General features: G+C 44.1%; 1 protein-coding gene across 1 annotated transcript in view; it reads right to left on the bottom strand.

Annotated features, from left to right (window-relative positions):
* The window catches only part of RAF1 (Raf-1 proto-oncogene, serine/threonine kinase), a 94,683-nt gene that overhangs the window by 34,771 nt on the left and 31,924 nt on the right, over positions 1-27,988 (bottom strand). Inside the window, 11 exon segments of the mRNA XM_040406795.1 lie at positions 11-38; positions 1,611-1,670; positions 2,379-2,532; positions 3,944-3,992; positions 3,995-4,032; positions 5,863-5,954; positions 5,956-6,021; positions 8,356-8,456; positions 11,769-11,770; positions 13,062-13,174; positions 22,121-22,353. Coding sequence (XP_040262729.1) covers positions 11-38; positions 1,611-1,670; positions 2,379-2,532; positions 3,944-3,992; positions 3,995-4,032; positions 5,863-5,954; positions 5,956-6,021; positions 8,356-8,456; positions 11,769-11,770; positions 13,062-13,174; positions 22,121-22,327 — 910 coding nt within the window. The 5' untranslated portion in view covers positions 22,328-22,353.

The raw sequence follows: 27,988 nt of genomic DNA, 5'->3' as shown, positions 1-27,988 counted from the left end.
ATTGTGTTACCTGATTCACTATGGGTCCTTACAGCATCCTGCAACACAAACCACAGAGTTTGATTAACCAAAAGCAATGACACCTCCACGGAAATGGAAGTGGGGGGCATAGGATGGCATGCAATATGGTACAGCCACTTTTATAACTGAAGAAAATGAAGCTAAAGCTAAAGATCACTCATTATCTGCCTGTAATACACAAACATACATACAATTCAAGAACCACAAAAAAAAATAAAAAAATATAAAAATGAAGAAACATTCACAGAACTCACTGTCCAAATGATTATCAAACTTCAAAACAAGTACCGGCCCAACGTTTTGGTGATGTTTTTTCCCCTTTGGTGGTTTATCAGACGTCCAGCCAAGAGATTAGTATATTAAGCTTTACAATTACAATCTGACGATTACGTAAATTCTGGTCACATACTGATGGTCGCCACATGTTATTTAAGCTCCATTATTCTAAACACCTTGTTATTCCAGTATGTTAAAGGGGACCCGACACCAAGATATTCGATATGTAACCAAGCACAGTACTTTATCTGTCCAAGCATGTTGTCCTCAAAGGTGACCTGGTCTTGATTTTGTGCTCCCGCCATATGCTAACGAGTGGTTTAAAGTCAAGCAAGTTGGTGGCTTTTACAGTCTCTGAATCAAGTTTGCCACATTCAGATCCAGCCTCCTGCCCCTGGATTCAAGTGTCAGAGCTGTGGTTCCGTCATGCCCCTCCACATCTCGCGCAGGCGCGGTTTTCCTCCGCCACGTCGCCTGCACAGTGAAGCTCCTGGCTTCAGAGTTTCACTGTGCATGCGCCAGATAGTGTGGACTGTACCTGCGAGAGATGTCGAGAGCCAAGGGATGGCGTACCCACAGCTCTGAAACCTCAATCAAGGGGCAGGAGACAGGATCGGAGGGCGGCAAGCTTGACACGGAGGCTGTAGGAGCCAGCATCCTTGACTTGAAAGTGCTCATTAGCTTACTCCAGGAACGCAGAAGAAATAAAGATTATTTTCTCTATGTACTTGAAATACAAAACCAAGACAAGGGCACCATCGGGGACAACATGCTCGGGCAGATCAGGCTAAATATCGAATATCCTGCTGTCCGCTCCCTTTAAATGCTGCACACAGACACACTTTGCATGCTGTAGTAACAGGCTTGCTAATGTTCGGATCTCTTCATACATCTCCCCAAATATTACCACAAAATATATTAAAATCTAGCTACCATGCAAGGTAGTCAGCCCAAATGTGAGGTGACACCAAGTTGGATAGTGGTCATCCAATCAGATTGACTAGACTGCTACCAAGCTCCAGAGCCAAAAAAATCACCATGCTGAAAGACGTATAAGGACCTCCATAAGTAGAAGAGATGCAAACAAGGTCAGCACAAAACAGTGCAATCTGCAGGAAGCAGGTTATAGAGGAGGAGATGAGCAGATGGATATATAGTTTTTCGGGGTTAAAGGTTTTACTCAATCCTTTCCGACAAAACTATACATGAATCTGATCACCTCCTCCTGCTCCATAACATGCTGCCTGCAAAGTTCAACTTTAAAGAGTCAAATCCCAAAGGTCACTACAAGAACTAAAACCACAAATACCTACTCTGCCCCACAAACAAAAACGTTGCGATGTGGACCTCGGAGAAGTATTAAGCCAGTTATTCTAGTCGGAGAAAATGAAAGATGAAGAAAAGATAGAGGATGTCACAGGGTTCAGAAGAAGAACGACAGATCTAGCTAGGATGCTTTTACACGGGCTGAGCGAGTGGGCAATGATCAGGAAGAATGTGGTTAGTTACATGCAGCCATGATCGGGGCTGAATGATCGTTACTATGATTGTTCATCCCCCATACAGATTCCTTGTTTGTGGACAGCATATCCCTGTTTAAACAGGGTGATGTGCTGCCAATAAACAAGGATCTTATGAGCTGCAAAAAAATATGCGATCACAGAGCGATCAAGCATTTGCTTGTGCGTCAAGAGATGGCATATTTACACAGGACATTAATTGTTCCACTCCTCAGCCAGTGTAAAATGGCCTTTAGAGTAGGATTTATAGTCTACATTGGAGATTTAAAGGGGTTGTACGAGATCAAAAAAATGCAGCGGCTTTCTAGTGAGAACCATTCACTTGGATAAGGCCAAACCGCAATACCAGACCACTGACACAAATGGCGCTATTTCTGGAAGAAAGCAGTCATGTCTTTCTTCCCTGCAAAGGTCGACAAATATATCAGGTTCTCTAGATATTATGGTAGAAAAGAAACATTACAAAAAAAAAAAAATACTAACTCAGCTCCTCTTTAGGTCTGTCCACTGCAAAATGTTTTTTTAATGGATGTCACAGTGTAGTAAGAAAAAAGGGATTACCTCTATTATTCTGCTGTCCACAGGCATTGTTGTGCTGACCATGTGGACATTGGGTGTGGACGTGGACCTCTGTATCTGAGAAAGTGAACACTCTGAAGACGGATTTGGAGTTGAGAAGTTGAAGACATGAGGTGTAGAATATCTGTGCTGGGAGCTGGATAAGAAGAAAAACATATAAAACCCAAACACAACACAGGATAATGCTTTTTTTTTTTTAGCAAGAGTCATATAGTCCACTGTCACTTACTTTATGTACTGCCCCTGGGTCTTATTCATCAGCGCGGCCCCTCAGCACTTTTTCAACTCTTGAGGGCTTGCTGGGGCTAAAGTGTGCCAGGGCTGCCTAGCAAACTATGACAACTTTTAGCACAGAGCTAAGCTCACTGTCTGCAGAGCTGAGGAGGTGGGCTGCTTTAACCACTCATATCTGATCTGTCTTGTTTGAAATCTGAAGTCAAAGTTTTAAAACAAGATGAGAATCACTGCATTATCTCACTACATTGGCGAGTAAAGCGGTTAGAAATCAGGTCGGAAATGATAGCAGGTGAAAGTGAAACCATGTTTTAGATGCTTTCACTCCTGACTGACTTCTAACAGCTATAATCTCCCGACGTAGTGGAGATATGCTGTGATTTTGATCTCGTTTTAAAGCTTAGACTGTCACCTTTCAAATACTAGAACTATATCTACAGCAATTCCGGAATCCAGAATATGTTAAAGCAGCCTCCCTTCAGCTGTTTGTGACCTGAGCCAGTCTGAAGGGAGGAGAGTGAGTGGGGGGTTTAATGGATTGTAAGAGGTTAATTCAACCCCGAGGGTTTTCCCTCATTCATGCACTTGAGGGGTATACACTGGATGGCTTTTTTTTTTTATTATTATTATTTTTTACAAGCAGATTTGTATTTATATTAATTATATCATCGACCCTTGAAATGTTTTATTACTTTGTACTTCTTGAGGGTGCTCAATCAACCCTGACTTGTGACCCAGGGAGCAAAGGTTGCTCCACACACACCTCTGCATGTTTTTATAACTGTTGTGTATTACCTGATGAAGGGACCCTCCACTTCAATAAACATCAGAGAAGTAGAAAATATTTTTTTCAAAACTTTCAATTTAAACCCGGTGTGCGTCTTATAGTCCGAAAGATACGGTACTTTGTAGGTACATGTGTAGTTTTAGCTTTCATGTATGTTGATTCAATGTTATCATTAAACTGTGTCAAAGGCATGTAAGGAAAAAAATAATAATATTCCCCATCCTTTTGGCTGTAGTTAAAGATCCTCATTACTAAAAGAGGAGGCTCTAAGTGACCAAGTGACAAAGATATGAATTCAATATGAGACAATATGGCCAACAAGAAATACCGGTCAGCAAAATCAATGTTCAAAACACTGAAGGTGGGACAAATGTGGAGTATAATCTTATGAGCTGACAGGACAAAGACTGATCAAGTTTTAATTTTGGCTGGAGGTTTGCGGTAATGTGTGAATGTAGTCTGCACAGCTGTAACTACACTTTAAATGATGGATACTCCCATGTCCTATGATATGAAATGAATTTACCTTGCTGAGCCACGGACTGATTCTCGCATACGCCGTATTGAGGGCATTAAGGCGTGCTGCCAACTGAATTATTTGGGTTTGGAAACAATCTGGTGAGGGATGAAACACAAGTAACTGAGAATAAAAACCTGAAAAAGCCAGTTTCTGTTACAGTGCCCCCCTAGATACTGCAGACAGAGCTAATCCTAATTTTAAGGCCGAATGCACAGGGCCGTGTTTCCGCGGCCGTGAGCGGTCCGTGGTATGCCGGCCTGGATTCCTGCTGACAGCAGGAGCGCACTGCGTCATTGGTTGCTATGACGCTGTGCGCTTCATGCCGCCGCTGCACTACAGTAATACACTCGTAAGATCTATACGAGTGTATTACTGTAGTGCAGCGGCTGCATGAAGCGAACGCGTCATAGCAACCAATGGACGCCGTGCACTCCTGCTGTCAGCAGGATCCAGGCCGGCATACCACGGACGGCTCGCGGAATCCACGGCCCGCGTGCATTCGGCCTAATGGGAATGTTGAGTGAGGTTGGAAGGGCTGTCGTCCAGGTCTCTTCAGTCTGACATTGGTGCAGCAATGCCATACAGAACTAGCCTGTAAAAAATGTATACCGCACAGAATACCTTTATACGGATGCCCCTTGTATGCCTGCGCAGTGCATCTGGTCGCAGTGTACAATGGGAAATCCTCCAGGCATATTCCCACGACGGACACTGCAAATGGCAGCGCGATTGCCCAGTAATACATAACCAGGCCAGTGCATGAAATAACCAGAAAAACGACACATACAGGCATCCATCCCATTGGTTAATTCTACATTATTTTCCTCATTTTAATAATATGAGGTATTTTTTTTTATCTGCCTTGCCCAAACTGCATGGGTTAACGAGCAGCTTCAAATGTCCCCCAATTTGGTCAGATAGACCTGACTTATCCTGGTGGCTAGAACTACACACTAGCAGAGCAGCATACTTCAAAACCATGGCAACGGGAGGACAATTTACTTACAGTTTATGTGTGCGTTTGTTTTTGTTTGTTTTTTTTCGAGGGGTTTGAGGAGGTTTTTAAAGGGGTTCTTCGAACTTAAAACAAATTCCAGACTTTTGACTTCTTGTGGAAGTTAGTCTGGTCAGCACCTGTCAGAGGAATCGGCAGGACTGGACGGAGGGCTAAGTACTGACCAGACCATCTTCTCTCAAACAGGTCAGAAAGCGGCCAGACTTTTTTAAAAGCCCAGAGAACCCCTTAAACCCCCACACACATACTTGTCCGGGCTCTTTGTGTCAGGTGACCAATTGTAATGATGCAAGGGGAGATGGTCGCCACCACGGCCAATTATTGGCTGCAGGTGATGTCAAACCAGATGTTTACAGTGAGGGAGGCCAAAGGAGCACCGCAGACCGGAGACAGCACTGGGAAGCAGGTAAGTAAGCTCCCCTTTACAGGTTGTGCCAACCCTCCCCCCCCTCCCCTCCCCTTTTCTTGCACAACCCCTTTAAGTTGAACAATGGTGTATACCACGGTTTGGGTGGTCTTTGTGGAGTGGATGGAGGTTAAAAGAAGAGATAAACAGTGCCCGATGACAGAACCACTGGAATCCTTTTAGACTCACGGAGTAGAGAACATGTGATAGAAATTAATGAGATAATTATTTACATTCTAGATACAAGCGGCGCTGGCGAGGTTACACAGCCCATGCCCGGGAAGAACTCCCTTTGCGTACTTTCTACTCCAGCATGATGAAAGCCTTGGGTAATTAGTTGGATGAAGGCCCTGTTTATGTCCTCTGCTCATCCCACTGTCATCTCATTTACAATAATAACTTGGTTTAAAAATAGAATAAACTGGTTCATCCAGATGTTTCCAAGTGTACTGGAATTGCTACTCATCCTATAAGCCGGAGCGTGCCCGTGGAACGCACACTCACAGTAACTGTCGGATATTGCTCCAGTCCACACACATGATCGGGACCTTGGTACAGCAGTGCTCGTGAAACTTGTACCCACACGTCTGACACCGGGAAACCATTCAGCAGAAACTTCTGGCAGATGTCACAGAAGGCCAATTTCAAGAAAGTCTTTCGTACCTGGGGAAAATAAAGGATAAAAATCCATGAGCGTCTGGTTTCATCTTACCCCAAACTAAGTTTTTATTGTTTTCATATTTTTGGGCATGTGGAGGGACTATGGAGAACTTCGCCATTCTGAGCCAGAACTTCAAGCGAGGCCCCCATTTTGGTGGACCCAAGCCATCTCTAGCCATTCAGTAGATTAGACTGCCTGGGAGATGCTCCAAAAACCTAAATCTGACCTGTTTAAAGTCTTTCCAACTTAACCCCTTGCTGCAGCAAGCTTCGGCCTTCACGATGCAGAGACTTTAGTTGTTTTTTCACTGGTGCCCTCCGAGAGCAATAACTTTTTAATATTTATAGATGTAAGAGGGATTTTTTTTTAAAGGGAAAAGTTGTGGTTTTCAACTATACCATTTTGAGGTTAATAGAACTTGATCAAGTTAAAAAAAAAAATATAATAATAAAAAATCAGTTCTACCATCTTTTGCGTTGGCACTGGCCCGATGCAGCATAAACTAACAGGTTACCTTTATTCTACGAGTTAGTAGGATTATGGCATTATCAAATATGTACAGATTCTTATTTTATTTTTTCCTCATTTTTCATTTCATGAAAAAATAGTTTTCATGTTGCTGCACGTTAACGGGAACAGAGCCGCAGTACCTCATGGCCACATCCAGCGTTAGGCCCCTTTCAGACGAGCGAGTGTCGCTCTCCGGACTCGCAGCATTATGTTAGCGTTATCCAATAAATTCCAGAACTCTAAGGCCCCTTTTACACAAGCGAGAATTCCACGCGGGTACAATGCGTGATGCGAACACATTGCGACCGTACGGAATCCAGACTCGTTCATTTAAATTGGTCTGTGTACATGAGCGGTGGTTTTCACGCATCACTTTTGTGTTGCATGAAAATCGCAGCATGTTCTATTCAGCGATTTTCACGCAACGCTGGCCCCATAGAAGTGAATGGGGCTGCGTAAAAATTGCATCGCATCCGCAAGCAAGTGCGATTTTCACGATGGTTGCTAAGAGATGTGGTTTGTTTTATCGCGCGATAAAAACTGAACGCAGTTGCAAACAAAACTGAATGGCTTTGTTTGCAAAATCGCGCAGTTTTCACTGAATGCATCCAGACATAATCCGGACACAAGCTCGGTCTGCAAGGGGCCTAAGGGTTGCATAGCATCATAAATCAATATAATGCTATGTGACCCTGGCAGTGCTGGAAGTTCAGGACGGGAGTTGCGCTGCAAGTCCGGAGGGTGACACTCGTTTGTCTGAAAAGGGGTTTTCAGAGATTCTGATACTGATGACCTATCCTCAGAATAATCAGATAAGAGGCTCGACACCCGGGACCCTCGCTGATAAGCTTTTTGAGGAGGAGCCACAGCCCTTTCGCAGCTCACCAAGTACAGCGCCACACATTGTATAGTGGCTGTGCTTGGCATCACAGCTCGGCTCCATTCATTGAACGGACTGAGCTGTGCCTTGGCATCTGCCCGTGGCCTCTTCAAAACAGCTTATCAGCTGAGGTGCCTGGAGTCAGAATTCCATCGATCAGATACTGATGACCTATTCGGAGGATAGCTTATGATTTGAAACACTTGGACAACCCCTTAAACAGGCGTATAGACATGGCAGATCCTTCAGACCTTTGTTAGGCCCTTGGCTGCAACAGTCGCTATTTACCAGGGCATCTAAGGGGGCTAATCAACCAAGATCAGAGGCAATTCCAAAGCTGGCCATTTGAGAGGATGTCTGGCTGCATATTACAGTTGGAACCTGCCGTTGATAGCGTGGGTGCAGCTCCTGTGCCTGCGCCATCCGAATGGGCATAAGTGTACACCCATTGCAGTAAGGCACCTCTAAAATGCAGAAAGGGGTGAAGGGATATTGCCATGTCATAAACTGACCGCATATCATTAGGATATGCTACCACTTTAGGACTGAACACCAACCAACCATGAGAATGAGCGGTTGCGCTGCTGATTCAGGGTGCTGCTGTGCGGAGAAAGTCTGTGGAGGCTGCAGTCCCAAGTATATCCAAGCAACAGAATAGGAATTTTTCTAATACTATTCTTTAAGGTACTGTGTCATCATGCTGCATTTCAGTGCATTTGGTTTTTTGCCCACTTCTTATACACACACACACACACACACACACGTCACCTTATATTCTAAGCTATTGCTTTATTGGAAAAGGGGAATATGTATTACAGGACAAACAGGAATAAAAAATATATACGGTATATAAAAAAATAAATTAAAAAGAAAAACATTGGTTGATGGAAACGAGAAATCAAAAAAAGTAAAATGAAAAACACAGCATAAACAAGGACATACTTACAAAATTATGGGTTGTGAGTGGGACATGATCCAAGAAATCCACTTGCAGCTCTGCCCCTATTAATGACATGGCGTCTGTGCTCCAGTCCAAGCCGCTGTTTTCTGATGGAACGTACAACACAGTGAGGACACAGAGCACGTAAAAGTGATAACACGAGAGCACAATGGAAAAATCACAGGGACTGAGCAAACACATGACAGGAAAGGCTGTTCAGGAGGCATCAGGATATCTTACGTTCCGGCAGCATTCAGTTTTTGTGACCGGACACAAAACCGCTGCAAGCTGCGGTTTTTGTGTCCAGTCATAAAAACTAAAAAAAACAAAAAAAAAAAAAAAACAGATCCAGCACGGAAAACTATTTGTCAATGGTGGCGAATCCGTGTTTTTGTTTTTTTTTTTGGAGCCTAAAAGACCAGATACAACCCATTGACTTTCATAGAAAAAAAAAAAAAAATCAGTGACCGAGCAAACACATGGCTGTTCAGGATTTCTTTATCTCCATGTGGTTTTAGAAGAATTTGTGATTTTCACTTCATCTATTTACAAAGGAACAGATTCTCAGACAAATTCACTTTATTCTGTCCGCCCAGTTCGTAGTTTACGATCTATCAAGCTGTGAGTTTTTAGATTTTTTTGTTAATAGTGGTTAATTCCAATAATTGCTGAGTTTTAACCAAACTGTCATCCCAGCTATTAAGAGGGTCCCAACCGTCTCAACTGCCCAAATCTCCCCATCGCCAGCCCACCAATCTCTAGAGGGGGGACCGCTATACCTCTAATTCTTAACAGCATGGCCATTTGCCCCCCGACTCCTGAGGGCTGACCACTCAAATGCAACCCTTCTAAGAGTCCAGCCACTTGCCCAATAATTCTACCGAGGGAAAAGTCTCCCATGTCTCTTGGGTTTCTTGGCCGACTGTCCCTCAACACTCCACAGGGATGGCTGGAAACTCAGTCCAATTTCTTTTTTTTGTCCTAGACCACACCATTCTGAGAAAAAACACTTCTTCCACAGCTCCTCTATCTGGAACCTACATTGCAGCTCAAACTTATGCTTTAGTCTCATTAGTGTCACAGACTCCTTTAAAAAATCAGGAAGAAAAAAAACTGTTCAGCATGCTGCGCCATTTTTTCTGGTAAGGCTACTTTCACACTTGCTTTGTTATATTCCAATATTCAGATCCGGCAGAGGATCTCAATACCGGGATTAAACGGATTGGTTTTGATTTTGCACATTAGGATGCATCCGTTCCGTTAGGATGTGGTGGTGTGAAATCAAAACGGAAAAAAAAATTATTTGTCACTAAATACATTGAAAGTCAATGGGTGGCATCTGGTCTTTTCGGCTGGTAAAAAAAAAAAGGATCCGCTACCATTGACTTGCGTTGTTTTTTGTGCTGGATCTGGAGATGTGAACTAAACCGCAATAGTTTCGTCCATCAGCCATGTCCCCTGACTCTACATACACACTATTTTTGGTCAAGTGTGTATGTGTTATTAATAGGGAGCGAGGAGAAAGCCACAGTTAAGACCGGTTTACACTATCCGATTGTTGTGGACAAACGTACCTACAAACACTCATTCCCGATAATCTGCCCATCTAAAGGTGGCACCCATCACCCAATGAACGAGCAGGTGAAACAGTCGATAATTTAGGAGTCCACATGAATATTTGTGGACAGCAGATCGTGGTGTCTAAATGGCACTCCGCTGCCCAGAAGCAATACAGCTGTATGAGGTCGAGCGATCGCAATAGCCATCACTCATCCTCATACTGAGGAGGTGATGGCTGCATGTAAATACAGTAAATACGGCTCTTCACAACCCCCAACTGTCGAGAAGAAACAATTCCTTCCAGAAAATTGTGTGCTCGATTGCTACATGTTGCCCCCTCCACATTCCTCTGGTGGACGCTTATTTCCAGCGACAAAAGAATCAGGTGAAAAAATGCAATTCCAGTGATCCCTTTTCTGTGAGCTCCTCCATCAGATCAGCATTTGGTCCTGCCGAAAAACGGCAGGTTTGGGTGAAAATGAGCAAATGTGTATAGGGGGGGCCTTTACTTTTTTTTAAATACGAGGAAACAAAAAAATAAAAAAAAACGGTGAGCCACATTGATGCTGCATGTGAAGCCTTAAATAGATTCAAGCACAGCCTCAGGTGAGGTACTAGACTGGCCAGCGCACACACAACCCACCATGTCCTGGCCCGGGGTACTAGGGATCGACCGATTATCGGTCGATATTCAGGATTTTGTACATTATCGGTATCGGCATCTAACCTTGCCGATATACCAATAATGCGTATAAACAGTAAATACTAGTGAGCGCTTCCATTATGGGGAAGAAGTGCAGCAAGCGCTTCCGATACTCACCCTCCCTGGTCTTCTTTGTTGGGGCCCGCACTGCACTGTCCTGACCCCATACAGCGCCAGGACGTAGTGCTGTCAGGTGACAGCACAGGCCAGAAAACACAGTGGAGCGAGACGCTGGACCCGGAGATGAAGAGGAGCCGCAGCGCAGGAGGGGTGAGGAGTTTTTTATTTTATTCATCTGAGGTCTGATAGGGGTTAATAAAGGTCTGATCTGAGGTCTGATAGGGGTTAATAAAGGTCTGATCTGAGGTCTGATAGGGGTTAATAAAGTCAGTGAGGAGGGGGGGATGGTGTGGAAGTTGGCATTTGGCACTAGTATATTATAAATGTAAATAATAAACTGACTACCAACTAAGGGCTTTATTAATTTATAATTTACATTTATAATATACTAGTGCCAAATACAAATTTCAACCACCTCAGTGACTAACAAGTAATATATATTATGATATATAAAATATCAGTATAAATTATCGGCTATCAGCCTGAAAATTCACAGATTATCGGTATCTGCTCTAAAAAATAAAAAATAAAAAACTCAACATCGATTTGTGAATTTCTATGGAAGATTTTGAAAGGCAGAGCTAGAAAGTCATTGTATCTGTTGGCTGACAAACACAGCAATCTAAAAAATCCCACAGGAATAAGTTTTGTGACTTGTCCCCACCTACAGAAACCTAGTATCTGATTACCTCAACCATAACAAAACTTGCACTGGGAAACGTACCAGCAACTGCAGCCAGGCTCTCAGCAAGAGTATGCTGGGGTGGGGGGGCCTCTTCATGCAGAAACACTTCACGTGGTTGCACAATTTACAGTAAGGATTGTGACACCCTTCAACAAGATAAACTAAAGGCATAAAGGAATATAACCTTAAAGGGGTTGTGCGGCGATAGTACATTGCTGACTTAATCTCAGGATGTGTCATCAATAGCAAATCGGCAGGGGGTCCGACCTCCAAGCCCCTTGCCGATCTGATTTTTGAAAAGGCTGCTATTTAACTACAAGCCGTCTAGCGGAGGTGCAGGGTAATTACAACTTCTTGTCACATTCACTTGAATCAGACAGCGGAACAATCAGTGAAGAGGTCGCAACACTCAAAAGGGCTCCGCAGCCTCTTCAACAGCTGATCATGGGATGTGGGGGGAGCCGTTGGTTTGTAGACCCCCCGCAAATCTGATATTGATGACCTATCCTAAGGATAGGTCATCAATAACTAGTACTGCACAACCCTGCTATTGATCTGATATTGATGACCAATCAATATAATAAACTGCACAATCCTTTTAAAAAGGGTCCCCTCACACACAAGATACTTAACTTGCTCCCCGGCCAGGAGTGACACGGGTGTCGGGGAGCAAGGTAAGTACTGTATATTGTGTATGGAGCCTGGGCATACCGGGGGGGGGGGCATTTCAGGAATCAGATAACCCCTTTAAGTCTCCTTTACACTGGCCGACACCATTAATTCCCAATAATTGCCTGCTCATCAGAGGAAGTGAGTGCTGCATTTATATGCCGTAATCATCTCCACCTAGTACCCTGCGTGATAAGAAGTGTGCGCCAATGAGCTACCTACCTTCCGCTGCTTCCCTTGGCACAGCATGCATTTCGCGCACACAAGAGAGAAACTGCAGCCGCACCCCCCCCCCCCTCACCCGACCCCGTAATATAGAACAGATGTAAAAGGGATTAACTGTACACTTTAAGAAACATTGTTTTTTTTATTTATTTTTTTATAAAGAGAACCCTGTAAATATTGTATTCCTCACAAAAATTTTGCGCATCTTTTAACAAATTTGCATTGTTCAGTTCATCTGTTATTCCTCCTGGAAATGTATGAAAAATTAAGTCACATCTTCCTCTCCCGACTCCGCAAACATATTCTGTGCACGGCCATTCATGTATCCCTTTTCAATGGGGAAAGATGAGAAGATGGCAGCCAGACACCTATGGCAGTGATCTATCTCCCAGGAGGATTAGATGAAAAAAATTCTAATTTGCCCAATCTTTTTCTCCCACCACATCATCTGTCAGTGGAGTCAAGAGCTCACATTAGTTTGCGTCGGTCTGTCCTGCTGAAAATAGCAGGTTCAGTCGACAACAGACTAACGTGTACAGGGGCCCTTAGATGTGTTGCAACCAGCAGAATTGTGAATGCAGCTCTGGAGGCAATATACAGAATTCTAATTTAATATTTAAAGTGTTAATCCTGCGTGTAATTAATTCCTATACATTAAAAAGTTAAAGCAAAATCTCTAAAACATCAAAATGTTCTACACATACAGAATAAAACCTGCACTAACCAAACCTGAAATCCTCGGGCTCTTACCCTTTAGTATCTTGCAGAAGACGGAAAACAGCACAGCATTCTGGCTGGAGGCCTCGCACCTTCAAAGCTTTCATAAGACAATCATGTAAACTCATGCCACTCCGTACGTTAACCTGCGAGAATCAAACGTAAAAACATTAATCTGGGAGCAGCGCAAACATTTCTTCTTCTACAACACAATGATTCTGAGGACAAAATACAGCACCGGTCAAAAGTTCATGCACACCTACACACAGACGTGGCTTCCTTTACTTTATTCTTTTTGAAGAAAAAAACAAAACAAAAAAAAAAACATTGAAACTAATAAGTAATAAAAATAAGAAAAGGTAATACAATTCACAACTATCTTATATTTTAGTTTCATCAAAGTAGCCCCCATTTGCATTCTGCCAACCAGCTTTGGGGGAAGGAGTTCCCATGTAGTGGGCATTGTTACCTACTTTGCTTGACTCTCCAGTCCAACTAATCCCAAACCACCACTATTGGGTTTAGGTCAGGGGACTTCGGAGGCAAGATCATTGGACACAGCACTCTATCACTTTCCCGCACAGCTTGGCAGGGTGTTTTGGGTCACTTTCCTGTTGAAAAAGTAACGGTGGTGGAACTAAATTTGTGACAGAATGTTGTGGTAGTCATGATGGAGCCATCAACACTGTATAAGTCCCCAAACATGTCACCAGCAAGTCACCTCTACACATCATAGTCCTCCCTCACGCTTCACAGTGGGGATCACACATCAAGACATCACACCAAAGGATGAACTTCCACTGAGCTGATATTCAATGACTCTCTTCTTTGGCCTGTCATTAAAGGGTTAAGACCAGCCATACCCTTGTTGACACTGTACACCGGCATTAGGCCTCATGCACACAGCAGTGTCCATATTTCGGCCCACCAGATTACCTTGTGTGTGCATTTGGTTAGGATAAAGAAAGCTACCACACTCCTCGACTTTACTTGATGGCCTCCGGCACCAGAAGTGGCAATTTGAATGGAGTCAGAAGCACAGCCCCACACAAATGACACAGGCCATGCTGAATTACTCTTACTTAAATGGGAGCCAAGCTGCAGTTACCTAGCATGGCCACTGCACTCGGGATGGAGCTGTGCTTCCGACATTCTGAAAGATCATTAGTGTCTGATAGGTGGGGTCCGACCCCAGGGACCCTTGGCAATCAGCTGTTTGAGAAGGCACAGCTTTGCCTAGGGCATGTGACATCACGTTCATTGGTCACATGGCCTAAGAGCAGTTTAGTCCCATAGAAGTGATCGGGGCTGGGCGTGATACCAAGCACAGCCACTATACAATGTACTGTGCAGTGCTTGGCGAGCACGGAGAAGACTGCCGTGCTCACGCCTTCTCAAACAGATGATTAGCGGGGGTCGCGGATGTCAGGCCCCCACCGATCAGATATTGAGGACCTATCCAAAGGGTGTCATCAGCACGTAACCCTCTTAAAGGGAACCCTATATCAACTTGGAGCTCAACTCACGTAGGTAGTGACAGACATGCCGATTCCACTGGTCTGCCACTCATCAGCCAATATTAGGTGGTTTTCAAGAATCTACTGTATATGTTATCATAGTCACAGCTACCCATGAGCTCCTGAATATGAACAGTGTACAATGTGATGGAAAAATGAATCCAACCAGCAAAGGAGGCAATATGGACAATCACAATACATTAGTAAGTGCCTTGTAGTAACTTTCTCTACAGGATAAATGTCTCATTTTCTGAAGTGAGACAACCCCTTTAACAGGGGACTCCTACTAAGATAATTACCTAATAGGGTATTTGAAAATGGGTTTTATGAACTGGACAAGCCCTTTAAAAACGTTAAACTCTCGTGACACAACCATGACAGTAAAATCACTGAATGAAGCTTTTCATTTTCCTCCCCGAATCAGGCAATAAATAACGTCGTGTCGAGTCTGTGTGCTCGTTCTGGAGAATAAGAAAATCCATACATTATGGCAGCGGCGGCCGTCTTATAGGTGATCACTCGAATGTTTGTTATTCTTAATGCTGTTAGATGTGGCGCTGTGTAGACGTGGACTTTTCTCATTTGGATCCAAGTTATGCTTTCACTAATATTTATCTTGGCCGACAGATCTGGAAAGTCGGTGAGCTGCTTGCATGGAGCACACAGCAAGCCATTGACAGCGATTTCTCCATCTTTCTGTCATCGCTCATTTTTGGAAAAGGTCCAAAAATAAAAAAATATATAACTTTGAAAGATTGGTGGGAGGACTGCATAAAAGCACATACATAGCCGAGATGATAACATAATAGACAGACAGTGAAGAATGTGCCGGGTCTATAGGGAACGGTCAGACCAAAGAATATAAAAAGTTGGTCTGGTTCAATTCCTACCATTTACAGTACGACATGTGATTAAAATCTCAGGTCCTTAAAGGGATTTCACTACCGATGGACAATCCTCAGAATAGGTCATTAATATCTGATCAATTGGGGTCTGACAGCCCGCACCCATGCCGATCAGCTGTTTCAGAGTACCTCGGGCACTGGCAGCAATGAATGGATAGTGTCAGACCGTCAGGTAACACCCATCTGTACCTTCAATGCAAACTGCTAGCAATTCGTAACTTCCAGCAGGAATAATAGAAGAATGACGCCATAAGAATGGATGCTGCAGAATTGCTATTACGTGGGGGGGGGATGCAAGTAGTTACTAAAATGGACATGTCAGGAGAGGCGACTGGTTCTCTAGGGCCTGACAGAACACTTACATTGCACATTATTACTTTTGCTGCCGTGTACAAAATGCACATAAAACACACTAAATCGGGAGCTAATAATAATAATCCTCAAGTGAACTTAAAACACAAATGACTGCAGCACAAGTCCTAGAAAATGAGGAGGAACCAAAACCTACATCTGTAGGCCAGGGATTTACGGAGAAGAAATCCCCGACATGTAACCTCCCTAGAGAAGCAGGTGCAACGTCCCACGAAGCAAGCAGCAAAACCAACTGCTCTGCGTCATACCATCGCCCACACAGGGGCGAAATAAAAAACATGCCTAAGGCTACTTTCACATCTGCGTTTTCCTTTCCGGCTTTGAGATTCGGCAGAGGATCTCAAAACCGGAGAAAAAAACGCTTCAGTTTTGTCCCCATTCATTGTCATTGGGGACAAAACGGAACAAACCGGAACAGAGTGCACCAGAATGAGTTCTGTTCCGGTTTGTTGTGTTACCATCCCATCCTGATCCGTCTTACAAATGCATTGAAATGCCAGACCCGTCTTTCCGGTGTCACCCGGAAAAACGAATCAAGCATTTATTTTTTTCACATGTGCAGACCGGAAGGACGGATCCGGCACTAATACATTCCTATGGGAAAAATGCCGGCATTCAGGCAAGTCTTCAGGTTTTTTAACCGGAGATAAAACCGTAGCATGCTGCGGTATTATCTCCGTCCTGATCGGTCAAAAAGACTGAACTGAAGACATCCTGAACGGATTGCTCTCCCTTCAGAATGCATGGGGATAAAACTGATCAGTTCTTTTCCGGTATTAAGCCCCTAGGACAAAACTTTATGCCGGAAAAGAAAAACGCTAGTGTGAACAATATACAAAAAAAGAAAGTATATAAAATATATAAAAAAATAAATAAAAAGATACTGTATAAATAAATAATTTTACACACACCGTATACAAGAAAAGAATGCTTATACCGTCAGATGGGTGTGATCACATCTACATTCCTGCAAGCTAATTTACCGGTATATTATGAACCAGCAAGTTAATGAGGGAAAAAAATTCCTATTCTCCGCATCATCTACCACCACAAAGAGACAATATATCATCAATTACTTATGTACGGACAGAACCTGCACAGCAATGCAGTGTAACAGAAGTATCCAGCGGATGAGCCGCCACCATTTTCATTATTTCACACCCTACATTGGGATCATGCACGACACGTGCACAATGATCACAACGACACAATGCTAAACCGCCATAAGTGTGCAATACTGTGACGAGAAACATAAAGAAGATTAAATGTGTCAAGAAAAGGCTGGGCACTCACTATATCTGGAGTAAGTGGTACTTTATTAATCCAACCATAAAATCTGAAATATATGTGTAACAAGTCTGGCCAGACTAAAAAGTGATAAATAATAAATGAATGTACAATGTACGATACAATAGTGAAGTTAAAAGTATAGGTTCTCCAGTAAAATTCGATCTTTGAGGATAAATATAGTTCTCGATCCATTATGCTAAAATTTCAATATTTTTTCACAATTATTTTAAACATTTGTGGAAATAATCACATATAATTGCCGCGACAATAAATGTTCGTAAATAATTTCTAATTAGTCTATGCGGTTTGTGCAGTATCCATCAACAAATCGAGACTGTCTTTCAATTGTGAAGTTGAATGATGTTATTTAATTCGAACTATTACCCCCCATCACAAATACTTAGTTTACCGCTATGCAGTGTGTCTACTCACAAGCCAGATCAATATGGCAGGAATCCGGTGAACAGTCCGCGGCGTCCCGCGTGGTGGTTAGACCAGATCCCCCACTACTGCTTACTCACGTGAGTATCGACTTCACCAGAGGTTAGTAGTATACGATTCTTTATAGTTTCTACTGGGATATCAAGGGCGTCTCGAATATAGTGTTCTCAATCGTCTGCTTTTGGCGAATATAGCTTTGTATCACTGGCGCCAGTGGCTTCCTTGCGTATTTCCGGTTCTCCGAATGGCACACGCTTGTACGATCTGATTGAGTTTTTTTTCTCTCTCAGAATATTCGTAACTGTAAATGCCGGTGGTCTTTATATTAAGCAGGAGGATCCAAACCAAACGTGTTTCGGGGCTCTAAGTGGCCCCTTCCTCAGTGGTTAAAGAAACTATAAAGAATCGTATACTACTAACCTCTGGTGAAGTCGATACTCGCGTGAGTAAGCAGTAGTGGGGGATCTGGTCTAACCACCACGCGGGACGCCGCGGACTGTTCACCGGATTCCTGCCATATCGATCTGGCTTGTGAGTAGACACACTGCATAGAGGTAAACTAAGTATTTGTGATGGGGGCGTAATAGTTTGAATTAAATAACATCATTCAACTTCACAATTGAAAGACAGTCTCGATTTGTTGATGGATACTGCACAAACCGCATAGACGAATTAGAAATTATTTACGAACATTTATTGTCGCAGCAATTATATGTGATTATTTCCACTAATTTTTCTAAATATTTATGTGAAATTTTAGCATAATGGATCGAGAACTATATTTATCCTCAAAGACCGGGTTTTACTGGAGAACCTATACTTTTAACTTCACTATTGTATCGTACATTGTATATTCATTTATTATTTATCACTTTTTAGTCTGGCCAGACTTGTTACACATATATTTAAGATTTTATGGTTGGATTAATAAAGTACCACTTACTCCAGATATAGTGAGTGCCCAGCCTTTTCTTGATATATTTATTTAGCTTTATAGATTGGGTGAATCTGTAGGCGGAGAGCACCCATCCGGGGAACCCGACCTAGTAGTGCTGCCTTTTTTTGATTTTTCAATAAAGAAGATTAACGTTATTCATCTCCCAAATTATTTACTCCTCACTTGATGGCAATTTCAGATCTGTAAGAGTTTAGAGACTAACCCAAAATGTTGCAACTAACAAAGGCATACAAATACAGCATTCTACTGAACACCTTCCAGCGGAGGCCTTCCATATTAAAACCACCAGTTAATGTACACCAAATGCTGTACACCAGTAAATTTGACCGAAAACCATGCTTATTTTTCTGATTTACATGAAAGCAAACTGCTATTTTACCCACAAAGATGGACGTGAGGCAAATAAAACTAAAAGGGCACCCGTCAGCAGGATCAACCCTATTAAACCAGCAATAATGTCTGGTAGGACCCACGCTTCTGATTAAAAACATCTTTCTTCCCTCTGTTTTGTTACTGCTTTTAGGAGAAATGGGTGTTTGTAAAAATATGCAAATTAAGGCTTAAGTGCACTGAGGTCAGGCCTCAGCAGCTCGGTGCACCCTTGCTCCTCCTCTCCGCTTCTCTGGACACTCCACCTTCTACCTGGATGCCTGGTCTTGTCAATCGAAAGGAGGGGGAATGTACAGGGAAATAGAGCAAAGGAGCCAGGGTGCACATAAAGTAGGGCCCGCCCTTGGCGCACTTAAGCCTTAAAAGGGTTGTCTCACTTCAGCAAATGGCATTTATTATGTAGAGAAAGTTAATAAAAGACACCTACTAATGTATTTTGATTGTCCATATAGTCTCCTTTTCTGGATAAACTCATTTTTCCATCACACTATACACTTCTCGTTTCCATGGCTACGACCACCCTATAATCCAGCATCGGTGGCCGTGCTTGCACACTATAGAAAAAAAGCACTGGCCTCTCTGGTGGCCAGGACCGTAGGAGTGCACATTGGCTGCTTTTTTTCCTATAGTGTGCAAGCACTGCCACCGATGCTGGATTATAGGGTGGTCGTAGCCATGGAAACGAGCCATGTATAATGTGATGGAAAATTTTGTCAAGCCAGCAAAAGAGGCAATATGGACAATAACCATACATTAGTGTCTTTTATTAACTTTCTCTACATGATAAATGTCATTTACTGAAGTGATTAAAGGGGTTTTCTGATCTCAGACAATGGGGGCATATCGCTAGGATATGCCCCCATTGTCTTATAGGTGCGGGTCCCACCGGTGGGACCCGCACCTATATCGAGAATGGAGCCCCGAAAGTGAAGGAGGACGCACTGCGCATGTGCAGCCATCCTCCATTCATTTCTATGGGGCCGCCGAAAATAGCCGAGCGCTGGCTCTGCTATTGCTGTCTGCGGCACGCTCCCATTCACTTCTATGGGAGGGGCGGGGATTAGTGCTTGGTGGTGGACAGACCCCGGGAAATCTGGGGTGCTCCAGCCACAGCGCTACCCGCTCCGTTCTCGATATAGGTGCGGGTCCCACCGCTGGGACCCGCACCTATCAGACAATATGCCCCCAATTGTCTAAGATGGGAGTACCCCTTTAATTTGCATGTTCTTAACACACATCTCTACGGATCAGCAGATAGAGGGAAAAAAAGGCACGTTTTGTTTTTAATCAGCAGAGTCAGCCCCATCAGGCATTATGGCTTGTTTAATAGCGTTGAACCTGCTGACAGATGCCCTTGAAGGGACAACTATCCCCAGAATGGGCTCCCGAAAATGAAGGACAGAGCAGCATGCACTCCATTCACATGTATGGGAGTTCTAAAACCGCCCAGCAAGCTTACTCTTATTTTCAGAAGTCCCATACAAATTAATGGAAAGTAGCCACGCATGCGCTGCTGCTCTCCCTCAATTCGAAAGTCCCGTTCTGGAGATAGGTGTGTGTCCCCAGAGGTGGAACCCCCCAACTGACATTGGTGGCAGACCCTAGCGATATGTCGCCAGTGTGTGGTGGGCCAACTCCTTTATAAAAATAAAAGTCCTGACAACCCCTTTAATAGTCAAGCATATCTACAGGGGGTGGACAGCACAACACACAGGATGCTAGATATCTGCGGTTGTCAGCAGGTGAATGTAAAGAAACTCACAATAAACAGGAGCCTTCAGATCTCATGATTTCATGTAGGAATGGATAGAGGAACGCTGCTTCTCACACTGGAGTCTCCCTTTAAGGCTGGGTTCAGACCTGAGCGTATTTGATATGCGCGTTTAACGTGTCGTTTGTGTCGCGCGTTTTTGTCCATAGTCAACGCACGTATTACGCGCGTTTGTGTGATTAACAGCAGTGTCCTATGGCGGCAAACGCGCGACAAAACGCCCCAAAGAAGCTCAAGAACTTTTTTGAGCGTAGGGCGTTTTTCAGCGCGTTCAAACGCGCTGTAAAACGCTCAAGTGAGAACCAGGGCCATAGGGAAGCATTGGTTTTCATGTGTTGAGCGTTTTACAGCGCGTTTGAACGCGCTGTAAAACGCTCAGGTCTGAACCCAGCCTAAGAGTGCTGATCTTTCAGATCAAACTGTTAGCTCTCCGTTTTAGTGACCTTGTGGTTATAAGAGAAGCCACCTGTTACTCTGCCTGCAAGTCAGGACCAGTACGAGAAGCAACATCAAGAGTGGAAATTATCAGAATGTGTTCTCACAAGTATTTAGGCCTCATTCACATGTGACAGTAGTGATAAAGAAATGGCAAGGCTTTCTATGCTAGTTTAGGCTGCGGGTAAACTGCCGCTATGAAAACGTGGCGTTCTGAGTACAAACTCTCCCGCACAGCGATGCACACACCGACGAGGCTGCGGCGCTCACATGATGGCTAAGGCCCCTTCAAGCAGATGAGCGTCGCATGAGCCAAATGTCAGACGCCCCCACCGTTTGTTAGCACCGCATGGGACAACCGCACCAATGTGCACCACTGTGCCAGCTCACGCGAGTCCGTAGCCAATACTGGCACACATGCCAACAATAAAGGAAGACTGAACCGTTAAATGGTTTGTCTCACTTCAGCAAATATCATGTAGACAAAGTTAATACATATCGATTCCTTTTTCCATCACATTATACACTGCTGGTATCCAGGGGTTATGACCAGAGCAGATATGAGGCGGTCGGGACATGAGCTGCTCAACGTGTGCCTATGCGCGCTCCCGGGCACCAGAGAGGCCGGCTCTTTTTCCTATAGTGTACAAGCACGACCACCACTGCAGGGTGGTCATAACCCCTACATACAAGCAGCGTATAATAGGATGGAAAAATGAATCAAGCCAGCAAAGGAGGCAATATGGACAATCACAATACATTAGTAAGTGCCTTGTATTAACTTTGTCTACACAATGAATGCTTTTTCCTTAGGTGAGGCAACCCCTTCAATTGCTCAAATTTCACCTTGCAGCACAAAATCGCAATTTGGCCAGAGGAAGTCACAATTCTCGTGCAGTGTCACTCCTCTATGAGTAGGGGACTCCTCTCTAAGATGCCCGTATGCTCCAGTAGGCCTTAAGGATAAGGCTTGTCTTCATAAGATATCAATATTGCAAAATCTTAGTACTTACAACAGTTCTCTGCTTATTGGGAAGGTAGACTCTGATGGTACTGCTCGCCTTCGAGGGGTCACCAAGCTTTCCGTCATCAGATGCTCGCCGCCGGTATGCGAACTGTTGCATAATGGTAGGTGACATGCAGCTAGATCCCTCAAACACCGAGTCCTTCAAACCAAATCCATTGCTGATCTTCATCCATGCTCCCTGAATATGATCCATTGGAATTTAACGGTGCGTGAGGAAATCTACACACTGACATAAAAAATAAAAAAATAATGGTAAATCATCAGTCATATCATCATTTAATCATCCGATTCAGTTCTGTATTTTTTAAAATGCGCAGATTTCTGTCCTTAAAAAGCGCTGTGACAAGAGGCCGCATGAATGAACGTTCGCCACTTACCATCGTTCGTGCGGCCACAGATTTGTACTGCCGAATTCACAACTAAATTTCTTTATTTGCCTTCAGTCAAGGTTTTAAAAATACTTTCCTCATCGTCCTACTGCAGCAATATAGGCATTTTCATCCCTATGGTGCTGCCTACGGACTCCAGGAAAGCAAAATTACAGGGTAAGAAAATGTACGCTATTTGGCCGTTCTATCACTATATCTGTTTTGGGGAATACGGTGTTAAAAGCAGTATAGCTCCCGCAAGGGTAGTTTCCCAGCTTTCCCACCCTGCTGATTGGCAAGGCGTCATGACCCAGAATTCATGGCCACTCTACAAGTGGCGGACCACAGATGTCCTTGTCTTACATGAATGGCCATTTCGGGAATACACTGACGCTCCTTCACCAATTTGCTGGGGGGGAAATGTCGGGATGGGACCTAGGGCAATCAGCTAGTGGTTGCCACATTTTGAAAGGAGTTTTCCTTGATGGGGTAGGATTATTAGGATTGGTTTCTGAGAACTTGGGCAATGATCCTCCTTCCTCAAGTCCTACAGGCAAGGTTGAGGAGGTGCTAACTTCAATAGGTTTGCACCTCCTCAACTTTTCTAGGACATGTGGAGGGGGATTCTTTCCCAAGTTCTCACCATCCATCCTAATCGTGAACGGTTAGGGTACCATCTCTCCAGGGCTCAAATAGCAGCTGCATGGTCTGCCGCAATGGTACAAACATCTTTGGATCAGGCTCCATCTGTAACCCAAATACTAGGACTGATGTGCAGCCCAGACTGCACATTTCAGAAAAGAGGTGATGTCATTTTGCACACGTCGCTATGTGCAGTGTTCAGAGCCAAGTCAGCTTCTCTGAAAGTTCCTTAAAAAACTATCGCAGAGCCTGAAGGAGCGCCGTCATATCAGTCGCACATTCACATTCCTCACTTCTTCCTTCCCGATTTAATTTAAGAAGTAAAATATCTGCGTCCAACAGTCTACATGCGAGAGAGCAAAGCACTGGCAAGAGTGCGGACCCCACATAATTGCAAAAAAAAACAAAAAACTGCCCCAACCAGGCGGGCATTACACCGAATGACGACCATCAATTGCTAGGAGCAGCTTCTCCTATACTTCATGATGGGAACGTACTACTAAGTGGACAACAAGAACAAAAAGTTAGAGCCAAAAACATTCAAACCACCATTAGTCCATAACTCCTATAGCTCAGGTATGATCTTTTTTTCTCATTCACAGCACCTTGGCATAGTATGGGTAATTACAGGGCAGCTAGGAACATGTATAAGCATTCTTCGCTACAGAGAACCATTCATCTCTGTGTTGCTATGCTAATCCGTAAACCATAAAAGACTCTCCGGGACAAGCGGAGCTTTATCTCACCTTTTACCAGCAGTGTTACTATAGTAGTAGTGGTTTTAGGCTCCTTTCAGTGAGGAGCACAGATACATAGTAAATGCAAAGCAGATCAGTGAAGGTCTGCCCGCTGTCACCCTAAATAATCACTAGGACGAGGTCCCCATGCCCTTTGTAGTTCACATCTGAGCAGCAATCACAGAGAAGGAAAGGATCAGCAAGCTTGCAGAAGAACTTTCTATTACAATCTATGGAATATGTGGAAACAGTTGACTAAGTGAGAGTAAGGGTTCTATGAGTGTTTTATACTGATGATCTATCCTCAGGATAGGTCATTAGTATCTGATCGGTGGGGGTCGGACGCCTGGGACTCCCACCGTTCTTCTGCAGTGAGCGCCACGGCCTACACGCAGCTTACAACCTACGGCGCTGTGCATGGTATAGTGGCTGCGCTTGGTATTGCACAGCTTAGCCCCATTCACTTGAACAGAACGGAGCTTTGCCTAGGCCATGTGACGTTACTGGTGTTGAAAGAGGTCGCAGTTCTCACTGGAGCACCACAGCCTCTTACAACAGCTGATTGTCGAGGGTGCCTGAAGTTGGACCCCCACTGATCAGATATTTATGACCCATCATGAGGACAGGTCATCAGCATTAAAACACCTGGAAAATACCATTTAGGGCCCATTCACACGTCCGCAATTTCATTCCGCATTTTGCGGAACGGAACTGTGGACCCATTCATTTCTATGGGGCAGCTCCCGGACAAGGAATAGCAGACCCGTGCTTCCGGGTCCGCATTCCGTTCCCGAAAAAAAACAGAACATGTCCTATTCTTGTCCGCAATTGCCGAACGCACATTGCCGCTGTCTGTGTTTTGCGGATTCGTGGATCCGCAAAACATGTTGCGGACATGTGAATGGAGCCTAAGGGATATTTTGTTAATAAATGAAACAATTACCAGTAAGTCTGTAATGTACGTGCACTACACCAAGAAGCCACACAACATGACACAAGCCTTGCTGAGTGCCTCTTAAAGTGGTTGTGCAGTATTATAAAGGGGTTTTCTTGGACTAGAAAAAGATGGCTGCTTTCTTCCAAAAACAGCACCACAGCTCAGCCTCACTGACTTCAAAGGGAGCTGAGCGGAGAGGGGCTGTTTTGGAATAAGGCAGCCAAGTTTTTCTGCTCCTGGACAAACTATTTAAATCCTAAATACCCCCTTTAAGAGTACGTTCATGTGGCAAATATTATGCCAGAATAATCCACCCTGGAATCGGAGGCCATCCTTTGATTTCTGACATGCATATTCAGTCATACACTCTGTGAATCCACCCGTGAGTTTAGCCCGATTCAACTGGGCTAACTCGTAGGTGGCAACCCACCACGACTTCCACGTCATTTTTTTTCCTCTTTGACGTGGCCTTCAAACCAGCTCTGTATGAATTACGGTGTGGTGTCTGATGAAAATCGGCAGGAGGCAGATTGGGAACATTTTCCACATGGATTTCAGGTGCAGATTCTGCTCCAAAATCCCACTCTAAAAATCTGTCACGTAAACGTCCCCTAAGGCTACCTGCAAATGCTGAAGCGTCTTCCCAGTTTTATTTTCCCATTCATAATACAGTACCAGCAAGGTGAATGAGATTAGACAAATGTATACTTTTTTTTTTTTACACGCAGAAATTGACCTTCTATGTGGATTTTTAAATACGCAGCATGTCTATTTTTTGAAGACCGCAAAACACAGTCGTCATGTGCATGAGCCCTGACGCTGTGTTTTTTTCCCCGCTGAAAAGTCTGCAACTGAAATTAAAAGGAACAGTCGGAGCACGTGCATCCTAGCCATCTCAATACGAGTCTAAGGACGTCTAAGAGTAGACCTCAATTTAAAGGGAACCTGTCACCGGGATTTTGGGTATAGAGCCGAGGACACGGGTTGCTAGATGGCCGCTAGCACATCTGCAATACCCAGTCCCCATAGCTCTGTGTGCTTTTATTGTGTAAAAAAAAACGATTTGATACATATGCAAATTAACCTGAGATGAGTCCTGTGAGTGAGATGTGTCAGGGACAGGACTCATCTCAGGTTGATTTGCATAAGTATCAAATCGTTGTTTTTTTTACACAATAAAAGCACACAGAGCTATGTGGACTGGGTATTGTGGATGTGCTAGCGGCCATCTAGCAACCCATGTCCTCAGCTCTATACATCAAATCCGGGTGACATAAGACAGGCGTGGTGATGTCATCAGTCTCAGCCCCTACCCTGAACTAGGATTACAGAAGTTAGATCACATACACTTTGATAACTGCCTCAGATTGGAGACTACTACGCTCTTCTCGCTCCTCAGAAAGGGTCTTCAGGAAAACGGAGGCAGCTCCCCTCTCAGCTCCCTCTGCCTCCTGACATTTTAAAGGTTATTCCTCCAACTACACAACTCGTTTCACTGAGGAATCGAATGAATTCAATGCGACCCATGAGCCCCAGATATTACCAGATATCCTTCATGTGATTGCCACATGACAAAAGGCACAGCCATAGAATGCACAAATGTTTATTTTGGCACTAAATGCCACCCCCCTCACCGTGGGTCTCCAGGGACAGGTCAAAAGGACAGTATTATAAATAGGCCCGGCCAGGGGTCTGTCATGTCCAAAGTAAACAGGTTTGAGAGAAAAGTCAGACATGAGCAGGTTTTCTCCTGCTCGCTCGAGAAGCCCGAGATACTGAAACAGAGAAGCAAGCAGCGGGAGGTTACGTTCAGGCGGCGGTGTTGACATTGAGGCCGGGACGTTAGCATTTCACAATCAGGTTATATATTGCTTTTCCCAGAACAGATTTCTCTGTCAAGTGAAAAAACAAAAGGATAAAAAGTCTAATAAAATTATTTATACACAGAACATCTCCTCAGCTGAAGCGACTAATCCCATTATAACCAGCCTTCTACTGAGGACTGGACTCGTCTTGGGTTACGGGAGATTTGATTAGCAATTAATTGAACTCTAATGGAAATAAAAGCGCATTTCATTAACGGCAAAGAGGTCTTAGGCCCCTTTCACACGGGCAAGTTTTCCACTGGGAATCACCGCTTGTACCATATATTTTAGGAGGGATTTCTTATATGTTGGGACATTCAGGACACAGTCGAACAGCAGTAGGGCTTCTGGAGAATTTTGAACGGGGACCCCCGTGACTTCCTTGATTGTTTTGTGGACAAAAGTTCCAGAAAGGGCATGGCCGCTACAATTCCACCACACGTGGATCATCGTGCCTTCCTCCGTGAGACACCTCCAGCAACGATCAGACACGGTCGGGAACCATTGGCTGAGTAACGCTGGTACTCTATACCCATCTAGATACCATTTTGCAGCTCGTTTCTTGAGCTTTGGCAGAAATTGTTGATTTGTGCCATAGGAGGAAGCATTTGTTCCATTGGGCTGGGGTATAGCGATTACCCAGATCCCGCTCCCAGGCCTGACAATATGGAGGAAAGCGTGAGGATCGTCGGTGTATCAGCAGCCTGTACACAGAGGATATGGGATGTAGGACCGCTGAGGGAGAAACACACATCTGCTCAAACTGAGTTTTTCGGGCTAGGGTGTGAGTCTTGCTTAAAGAGGTAGAAATGCTGAAGCTGCAGATACTCAAAGGAGTTACGAGCTAATGGGGTTTCTAATATTTGGCGTGGGGCCGGAGAGGACATGCCAGAACTTGATCGGGCGATGAGCGGTGATTTTCATGCATCACTTGTGCGTTGCGTGAAAATCGCAGCAGGCTCTATATTGTGCGTTTTTCATGCAACGCAGGCCCCATAGAAGTGAATGGGGCTGCGTGAAAATCGCAAGCAAGTGCAGATGCGGTGCGATTTTCACGCATGGTTGCTAGGAGACGATCGGACCCGATCTTTATTCATTTTCCCTTATAACATGGTTATAAGGGAAAATAATAGCATTCTGAATACAGAATGCAAAGTAAATTAGGGATGGAGGGGTTAAAAAATAAAATATTTAAACTCACCTCATCCACTTGCTTGCGCAGCCCGGCTCGTCTTCTTTCTTCTTCTTTGATGACCTGGGAGGAAAAGGACCTTTGGTGATGGACCATGTGATGAGCGCTGTGAC

The sequence above is a fragment of the Bufo bufo genome, chromosome 9, assembly GCF_905171765.1.
Source record: "Bufo bufo chromosome 9, aBufBuf1.1, whole genome shotgun sequence".
NCBI classification, from domain to species: domain Eukaryota; kingdom Metazoa; phylum Chordata; class Amphibia; order Anura; family Bufonidae; genus Bufo; species Bufo bufo.
This window is presented reverse-complemented; position numbering and strand designations above follow the sequence as displayed.